At 56.0% G+C, this 9,488-nt stretch overlaps 1 protein-coding gene across 1 annotated transcript; it reads left to right on the plus strand.

Annotated features, from left to right (window-relative positions):
• Nucleotides 1-3,273: 3,273 nt before the first annotated feature.
• Nucleotides 3,274-4,996, plus strand: SYNDIG1L (synapse differentiation inducing 1 like). The gene is made up of 3 exons (XM_024737743.1): nucleotides 3,274-3,696; nucleotides 4,560-4,700; nucleotides 4,838-4,996. Exons 1-3 carry the CDS (start codon nucleotides 3,274-3,276, stop codon nucleotides 4,994-4,996), a joined length of 723 nt encoding a protein of 240 aa, XP_024593511.1.
• Nucleotides 4,997-9,488: the final 4,492 nt, after the last annotated feature.

The raw sequence follows: 9,488 nt of genomic DNA on the forward strand, positions 1-9,488 counted from the left end.
CACCCCGCAAATGCCCCTATGGTCTTCAGAGCTCCAGGGCCTGATTCCTGGACACAAGTATCCCTCCTCTGCTTCTGGGGGATTAGAGCTTGGCCTCTTGGTGAGGCAGAGCCTGGGGCAGGGGTGAATATGATGCATTAATCTGTTCCGAGGGCCCTAGGGTTGGTCTCCACAGCCCTGCTCCCTCAGAAAGGCCCACATGGATGGAAGCGCAGAGGGTGGGCGAGGTGAGCAGGGGCAGGGCCGGGACGGGGGCAGCCCAGGGGGAGTGGGAAGCTGGGCAATAACTCCTTGGCTCCACGGCCCATTTGGCAAATAGACGTGTTGCCTTTCCTTTGCCTCCCTCGACCTGCTGGAGGGGCCATAGTGGGGAAGGTGAAAACTGCACTCACTGGGGGCTGAGTGTGCTCACCTCTTCCTGACTATTGAAGAAGATAGGGAGCGGGGGGATTTCACTTCTGAGGGACTCCTTGAGGCTATGGGATCACGGTATATTAGTGCCACTATCACATCAATGGCTGTTTAATCCAACCCCTCTTGTTACAGATGGAGAAAATGACTGTAACTGTGCCAGGTCAAAAAGCTAATGGGGGCGGAGCAGGAATGGAAACTCAGCGTACCTAACTGAGTACATGTGCCTATGATCACATGTCCTTTGGCTCCACATATGTGGGTCACATCTGCTGGTGGAGGCGGGCTGTGACAGGGGCTCCGAAGCTGCCCTTGGGGGTTAGAGAGACCAGACCTGCTGGGAATATGCCCCAAGGAGCCCAGGCGTCAGCGTGGCCCTGTGAGGCCTCTGCCTTAGGTGCCCAGCTCCCCCACCAGCAGGAAGGAGCCCTTCCACGTCACTACAGTCCAAGGGCTCCCTCCCTGCATGTTTGCCCTCTGGAGAGGAAGGAGAGAGAAGTAGTGAGGCCCCTGCATTTGTGAGCAGCCCCGAAAGTAGTGACCTAAGCTTCCCCACTTCCCCAGTCCCTGTATGTGGAGAAACTTCTGCCACAGCTGGTTAATGCACCCACAGGCCCTCCAGGCACGTAGCAGTCCAGTGTCGCCAGCACCATTTGTGTCCTCCCTGGGTGAAGAGCTGGGCACCTGGACCACGTGCTCTCCTTTGCGCCCCTCCAGGATTCTCTGTTAGACGTTCTTGGAACCCCAGCTCCAAGGCCTCACTTCTCAGGCTCTCAGAGCCTCTGAGCCAGCGGCAGTCTCTCCTTGACCCTTTGCCCCGAGGCAGGCAACAGCCCACCCTCTGCCCTCATAGCAACCCAGCCAGGAGAGCCTGGCCTCCCTCGGACACTCCCTCACTGCCCTCCCCCAATCTCGCCTGGCCTTCTTCCTCCCCTCGCTCTGTCCCATTCCCTGGGCATTATATCTGGGGCCATGCTCTGTCTTTAATGCTCCCCAAGAACCAGCTTTCTAGAATCCAGCCACTTCTCTTGGGGCAGAAGAAATGGCCTTTGCAAGGCTTTGGCTGTGAATTCTTGGTAGGGAATAGGACTGGGGAAGATAAACCCAGTCCCGAGGGCAAAAAATATCTCACCCTTTACCATTAGCAGAGCACCAGCTAGAAGGCCAAAAAAGGTCCTGGCCAGAGATGGGGGTGAAGACAAGTTCTAAAGCCCAGAAATGAGCATAGCAGCCCCTCCCACTTATAATATACAACATACTTGCATATCGGCCATCTCTTTGGATCCTCAAAACAACCTCGTGTGGTGGGCAGGGATTATCACCTGCACTGTACAGGTGAGGAAACTCAGAAGGGCATGAAAGTTTGCCCAAAGTGTCAGGGCCAGGACTGAGTCTCCAACCTCCAGTTTATAAATCCAGGGCAAGACATGACCCTGGCCCCCACCAGCTTCATGATGTGCCTGGGAGGGAGACAGCAAGCCTCCTGAGGCCACCTGGCGTGCCCCTTCTCTCTCTCCAGACCCCACTTCTACCTGCCACACCCCAGAGTGTGTATGGATTTGCTGTAGACACACTCAAAAGTTACCTTTTTCTCCTTCAGCCAGTCCTGAGCACCCACTATGCGCCCTTCCCAAATGCACAGTAGGTGCTCAGGGCTGACTGAAAGAGGAAGAGGCAGCCCCTGAGGGTGTCTACATTTCCAACTGGGATGTGCAAGTCCATACCTTAGCACCCAGGAAGCCCTGCCCCAGATCCCACAACTTGCCTTATAAGGGAGGTTAGCCTAAGGTGCATCCCCCTAAGACCATACCTGGGGAGAAGCATCCTTCCTCAGGAAGAACTGACCTCTGTGAGCACATGGCATGTAGCGAGCTCTGAGCTAACGGTGGTCACACCAACCCTAGAACAAATCCTCTGGCAACCCAACATCCCACCTGCCACCAAGTCCTGTCAGTATCTCCCAAGGCCGGCCCCCTTTTCTCCATCTCCTCACCGTTGAGTCCCAGTTGTCCCCAACTTACCTGAAGCCATGGCAAAGCCTCCTACTGGTATCACAGTCAGTCCAAGCCGCCCCCCACACACAGCCACAAGGAAGGCTTCAGGACCCAAATCTCATCCTATCACCCCTGCCAAGATCCCTGAAGGCCCCTTAGACCTAAACGGGGTTGCACGGTCTGGGCCTGCACTCCATCTCACACCTTTCACTGTACCCTGAGCCACACCAGCCTTCTCTCAGCTCCCTTGCCTACCATCCTTTATTCGGCCTCTCCATGAAACGTGTCCCCCCTCCCCTCACCTTGTCAGCTCATCTTCTTCCTTCAGATCTCAGTTCAAAAGCCTCCCCTGCGCCTCTGTGTCAGTTCTATCCATCGTACATTCTCACACCCTCTGCTGTACTTCTCCTTCAGGGCAGGCGTTTTCTCCACCAGTTGTAAGCTCTGGAAGACAAAGTGTGCATCTTTCTTCCTCTCCCTGCTTCCCGTCCTTCTCACCATCGCATCCCCAGCATCTGTCCAGTGCCTGGCCATCGCTGATGCTCAGTAACTATGTGTTGAATGGATAGATGAATGAACCAACTCTATGAGGTAAGTACTGCCGCTATCCCTAATCTGCAGACAAAGAAACGGAGATTCTGAGGAGTTGAATGGCCAACTCAAGGTCCTGCGGCTGGCCAGTGGTACAGGCAGGGTCTAGAGCAAGTCAGACTGCAGAGTCTGTGCTCTTCACCACTTCCGGTCCTGCACCCAGAATGCCGGCCTCAGTGTCTGTCTTGCTCTCCCAGCAGGCTCTCTGAGGACTGCTCAGCTGGCCACCAAGTCCTGGGGCTCTGGGGCTCTCCTCCCCAGAGCTGCCCCCAGAACCATGGAGAGTCTGAGTGAGCTACAGAACCCACTGCTGCCTCAGAACCCCGCACACCTCCATGGCCCCTACCCCTACCCCGAGGCTTCTCCCGCCTGGCCGTGCCGGGAGAAGATCTACTCCTACCTCCTGGGTGGTGCTGGGCCTGCTCACGCCCACCAGCTCCTGGACCCAGGATCCCTGCAGCTGGCCGTGGAGGCCTGGTACAGGCCCAACTGCCTCCTGGGGAGGGACAAGCTCAAGGAGCCCAGGGCAGACAGCTGCGAAACCAGCTTCACAGAGAGCAGGGAGCCCTCCGCTGGGCCTACGGAGCGGTCCACAGAACCTGGCCAAGCGGAAGAGGATGTCACCATCCAGACCGTGTCCTACGGGGTTCAAGAGGAGCTCCAAGGCCAAGAGGACGACCAGGAGGAGGAGGAGGAGGAGGTGAGTATGTGTGTTTAAAATGCAGATTCTTGGGCTCACCTCCAGGTGCTGAGATTCTGTAGGCCTGGCTTGGGGTCCAGGAATCTGTATGTTACCAAAAAAAAGGCACTTCTGACACGGGTGCTATCTACACTTTGAGAAACACTAGCTTGGGCTATTTAATTATTTTAAGATTAACTGCATTAGGGTATCTTTTTTATTGAAGTATAGTTGATTTACAATATTATGTAAGTAGGTGTACAACATAGCGATTCACAGGTTTTAAGGGTCATGAATATTTAATTTTTTAATAGCACTTTTTGTTCTTGTTTTTTTTCTAGCTCAATCGAGAGATAATTTGTGTATAACATTGTTTAAGTTTAAGGTGTATAATGCCATGATTTGATTCATGTACGTATTACAAAATGTTTACCACAATAAGGTTAGTTAACACATCCTTCATCTCACATAATTACCATTTTGCTGTTGCTGTTGTAGTCCTCTTTAAGCAACGTATGTCAGTTTTGCTCCACGTAATCTAATATTTTCTACAAGGTGATTTTTAAGGGTTACATGGTATCCCGTTGTAGGTTCTTGCATCAGTTATTAACCCAATCTCCTGGTCATTGGGTGTTGAGATTGTTTCTAATCTTTCACAATTACTACCCTATGATGAACATTCCGGTACGTGTATATTTGTATTCTTTCCTAGTGATAAATTCCTAAGGGTGGAATCACTGGGCCATTCACTGTCAAAGCTTTTGGTGGAGAGTACCGAGCCCAACCCACACTCCCACTAACAACAGATGGTCTTCCCGTTGCCCCACATCACTGCCAATGGGTGATCCTGGGCCAGGTCACAAGAGCCCACTCGTGTTTTGCAGAGTGATGCAACCTCGACAGAGAGTGAAAGCGAAGACAACTTCCTTACGCTGCCTCCCAGGGACCACCTGGGTCTCACGATCTTCTCCATGCTCTGCTGCTTCTGGCCACTGGGCATAGCTGCCTTCTACTTCTCCCAGGGGGTAAGAGCCCGTGGGGCCCAGGGCTTCTGCTCTGGCCACCCCGCTCCTCTGGGGGGCCTGGGGTCAGGGCCTGGCAGGCTGGGGCTGTTTGCTGGGCGTGGGGATGCTCCCTTTCATCAGCGCCTCTCTCTCCCTAGACCAGCAAGGCCATCTCCAAGGGGGACTTCCGCCTGGCCAGCACCACCTCCCGCCGGGCCCTATTCCTGGCCACACTCTCCATCGCCATTGGGGCTGGTCTCTATGTGGCCGTGGTGGTAGCCCTGGCAGCTTACATGTCCCAGAATGGCCACAGCTAGTGGCCAAGAAGTCCTGGCGTCCTGACTCCCCTGATGGACCTGAGGAGGCAGGGGGGCTTGGGGTAGCAGACTCTCTGGGAAGTCCTGGCCCCTGAAGACAGCTCATGAGCGTGGCTTATTGGGAGGAGGCCTCCCGGGCTGCAGCCTGAGGGGTGCAACCTTCACTTCTTCCTGCCTATTGCAACCAGCCTAAAGCAGGGCTGGGAGCATCACTCTCCAGCCCAGGCTATGTTGGGAAGCAGCAGAGGGTAGGGCTGCCCACCTGGCCATCCAGGCAGGACCTCCCTCTAGCTGGGAGCTCTCCCCATTCTGCTTATTTCCTAAAGGGTCTCCTGCCCTGCAAGCACCCCACTACCCGACTCCGTTAACCTCTCCACAGAGAAAGAACAGATTACAGGGAGGGAAAGGGATGCCTGGGGAGAAGAGGAGCTGACCCAGTCCTTGCAGCCCACAGGCATCTCCACCTGGGACACCCTGACTTTCCCCAACTCCACTCTCTGCCTCATGCTGCCCAGACCTCAGCCAGCCAAGAGGGAAGTACATAGAGACATAGGGACCCCTTGGTCTTTCGGGTTCTGGAGGGTGCTTACCTCTCCTGTGGGCTTGTAAGACAGTGTAGATTCTAGGCAGAGAAGGGACATCTCGGGTGTATAAACTCTGTGCTGAGGGCAGGTTCTTGGAGCGTCTCTGTGCAGGAACGAAAGGCAGATGAGATGACACAAAGCCTGGAGGGCCCTGGGATAGTGTTGCCCCTGTTCCCCCAACATCCTTTTCTAAGCTCCTCCCGGGGGGCTCTGAGCTGGCACCATCCCAGGTAGACAGAGAGAGAGTGCCATCAGCCCAGCAGCCACTGAGCACAGGACCCTAGATCCAGCCCTGTGGGGAAATAGCGAGGAGACCCTGAGTAGTGAGTGAGATGAGAGGAGGGACACAGGTCTGGCATGGCAGCTGAGCAGCCCAGGAAGGCTTCCTAGAGGAGGCGAGCAAGGTCTAGATAGATGAAGAGAATGTATCTAAGGGATACTAAGGGATGACCCTTAGTATTCATGGGCAGGGATGTGGCAGGAGCCTCCCAAGGGGGGGTTCAAAGCTGTTTGGATTATGCCTAGAACATCCAGGCTGGAGCCAAACTGAGGGCTCCACCAACTCAAGGAAGAGGAAGGTCAGGCCTGTGTCTCAAAGGCCAGTAATGTTTTCCCACCTCTGAATGCTGGACCCCTGGTCAGCCTTGGAGCTTCTTCACTGGCACCCCGGCTCAGAGCTGCTCTTAACGCCCTCAACCTCTAGGAATCCTCCAGAATTCTAGAGACATCCAGACAGGCAGGAGGAGCACATTGTGAGGGCAGGCCTTTCAGAGTTCAAGCTATGGACCTCATTGTACACAATCTGTGGACCTGGTCATTCCCGTCCCCCATCCAGAGCTCGGGGCTATGAATCCACCAACTTGTCCCACCACCTCCCCTAATCCCAGGCGTTACCCAGCCCTCCGTTCCCTGCATCCCCTGAAGTCTCACAGGCCCAGGATCAGCAGTTTTAATGTCCCATTATTGTATATAATTATCCTTGTAATAAACATTTCTGTAACACCTGGTGCCCTCTGGGCCTCTTACTGTCCTCGCCTGCCTCCACCTTGGCCTGCGTCCATTTCTTCCCCAAGACTGACCTCCATCCCCAAGCCTACTGCTCCTGGTCCCTAGCAGCATGTTCTTGAGAGCACATGCCCACATCCGGGCCTTAGGAGAAGGGGGAGGCACTCTGGCTTGGAGGACTTCTCTGCTCAGAGTAGCCTGGATGCAGTCGGTGATGGCATGCATTTGACTCTGCGAGATAAGGCAAGGTCCATGCTGAAGAAAAATCCCTTCTAGACTCGAAGGCCTTGGAGATCAGGTGGAAGGGATGCGAGCCAGGGTGACTGAGGCTCCACTGAGCTGCCTGGAGCTATCAAGGGTGGACACAAGGTACGGGGTCACCAAGGAGCCCCATTCTGCCAATGCCCTCTCTAGAGTCCCTCATACCTCCCTTATGGGGGTTGTTCACGGGTGGTATGGGGAGGAAACCATCTCTGTCTGCCTCAGACCACAGCCTCAGCACCAAATGCTCTCGGTCCCAGGCCCCCAGGAACCTGCTGGGACTGAGGGCGCTGGCACACTCGCACCCACATGTGCCTACTTGCAAGACACAGCTATGGACACACATGTTGCACAGGCTGGGTACCCCTGAGACAGAGATTAGCGCATGATGTATGAGCATTAGGAGATGCTCTTGGGATAACATTTGAGGAAGGCCTATCTGAACGGCGGGGAGGCCAGGCTGCGATGCTGGGCCAACCCAAGGTGGGGTCTGGATCCAGGATGCCCTTCAGGGTTGACCCAAGGTAGGACGAAGGGCCAGGCCTTTATATCTGCTTATCAATCAGTCATTGGATGTGGGCCACCCAGAAAAGGGCTGTGACTCTCAGGCGAGGCGGATTTCTTCAGCTGGAGCTGCTCCCTAAGCGGGGTGTGCCCTGAAGGCTGATTGCCGACAGCACCTGCAGCAGCTGGAGGCCTAAGCCCATCATTCCTGCGGGGTCCGAGCAGCACATCACCGCGCCCGCCGCACCCACCAAGCGGCAGCAGACCTGGCGGTGCCACCGAGATCCCCTCGGCATTTGCCTCCCCACGACGAAGGCCGCTTCCTGGGAACTCTGCGATACTGGGCCCACAGGCAGGATAAGCCGAAAGTGACTTCAACCACTGACGGATGGAAGCCAGTGGACAAATAACCCCAGATTTCCTGGCATCTGGAAGGGAGGACACTAGTCGTATTCTCCACGCTCTCAGGGTTCCCCAGCAGGACCGAGCTTCAGTCGCCTGCAGTGGCAATTGGCTTAAAGCACGTCGCTCTCTGGCTGCCTTCCTGTCCCCATCTTCTTCCTTACTCCCCTGCTGCGCTTCCTGGTATCAGCTCCCAATAAACTACCTACAATCGAACGCTTGTCTCAGAGGGCCCCAGGGGAACCCAAACCAAAACACAGACATGCACGCACACGTGCACCTATACACACAGCATGGGCGTACTCACACCTACACACATACACACAGGCGCGGGCACGCAGCCACGCACTCCTTTGTGCACGCGCGCACACGGGCACGGCCCACACAGGCACAAATGCTTCGTGCCCACACTCGCGTGTGTCCACACGTATGGCACGCACACATGCCAGGGGTGAAGCGGGAGACCCCGGCCCTGTCTGGTCTGCAGTGTCCCTGTACCCAGTCCCACTGGGCCCCGGCCTGGGCAGCAGGCAGCACGGACTCCAGTCCAGGCCCTGCTCGGGCTGGGCAGGCTGCCTCACAGCCCTGACAGCTCCCACCTCCTTCCCAGCCCTGCAGAACGCTGCTCCAGGCCTGGAGACAAAGAAGCCGCCGAACGGTTTCCTATGTTCAACCCTGGTCCTGCTACCCACCTTCCTCACCCCATCCCCTTCCCTCAGCTGCAAATTCAGGCTCTGCAGAAGAAAATGGAATCAGAAACGTAGCCCCTAGGGACTTCGCTCCCGGCCCCCTTGGAAGGGCCCATTCTGTGGAGCCTGGGCTCACCCCATCAGTCCCTGCCACTCTGTCAGGGCCCCCTCCCCTGTCACGCCGAGCCTCCGGGCATGCCTGGGGCACTTTAGGCCTCCTGCTTCCCAGCTCTGCCTGTGTCTCACTGCCTGAGGCTCCTGGGAAGCAGGGGGCTTGCAGTTACCCCACTTCCGGCTGGTTCCTCAGGCTGGCAGAGAAGCTGGGGGCAGGGAGGGTCCCCTGGGTATAGGTGCCCACGATGAGCTGCAGTGCCGGCACATCTGTGCAAATATTACCAATTATTTTCGTCACTATAAACACCCAGCAGGAAGGCAGGGAAGCAAACAACTCAAATTGTCTAAAATAGAAACCAAAATTGCTGCACAGGGAAGTCAGGGCAGCCGGCAGAGAAGGGGCCGTTTACCAGAAATCCGGGGTCCCTTAAAGTGCACCTGCTCCCCCTAACCCAGCCCTGCAACCCCACCTCAACTTTCTCCTCCAAAGGCCAGGCAGAATGAGATTGGAAAGGTCATCACCTGGGGGAGGGGGACAACAGGCCCTGTGCAGGGGAGGGAGGATGGCTGAGAGGGGCAGACACAAAGGAAACAGGAGCCAGTGGTTCAGGGCAGGTGGGCTAAAATGCTGTGTGGAAAGGAGCTGCGGGGAGGAAGCCTCCCTTCACTGTACCCAAGGGCAGGGGGAGGAGGGGGACCCTCAGGTGGCAGGCCAGGGGCCTTGGGACGCTGGGCCAAGTGAGAACAGTGACCTGCCACCCACTCTGAATGAAAGGAATTCTTTTGATAGTGGAAATGGCTAGAAACCAGCTCCCCGAGGGGCCCAGCAGCCTTCCCTTTCCCTCCCTCCCTCTCCGCAAACAGGGTTGATAGATAGCAGGTCGCTGACACAGTCACACGGGTTGTCAAAATGCTGAAACATTTCCTCACCAG

This window comes from Neophocaena asiaeorientalis, unplaced genomic scaffold, assembly GCF_003031525.2.
Source record: "Neophocaena asiaeorientalis asiaeorientalis breed wild unplaced genomic scaffold, Neophocaena_asiaeorientalis_V1.1 scaffold49, whole genome shotgun sequence".
NCBI classification, from domain to species: Eukaryota; Metazoa; Chordata; class Mammalia; order Artiodactyla; family Phocoenidae; genus Neophocaena; species Neophocaena asiaeorientalis.

Excerpts from the sequence above, each read along its gene's own strand:
- SYNDIG1L (XM_024737743.1), top strand. The coding sequence starts at position 3,274 with ATGGAGAGTCTGAGTGAGCTACAGAACCCACTGCTGCCTCAGAACCCC. Across the intron at positions 3,697-4,559 it reads AGGAGGAGGAGGAGGAGGAG|AGTGATGCAACCTCGACAGA; the intron begins GTGAGTATGTGT and ends CGTGTTTTGCAG. Across the intron at positions 4,701-4,837 it reads CCTTCTACTTCTCCCAGGGG|ACCAGCAAGGCCATCTCCAA; the intron begins GTAAGAGCCCGT and ends CTCTCTCCCTAG.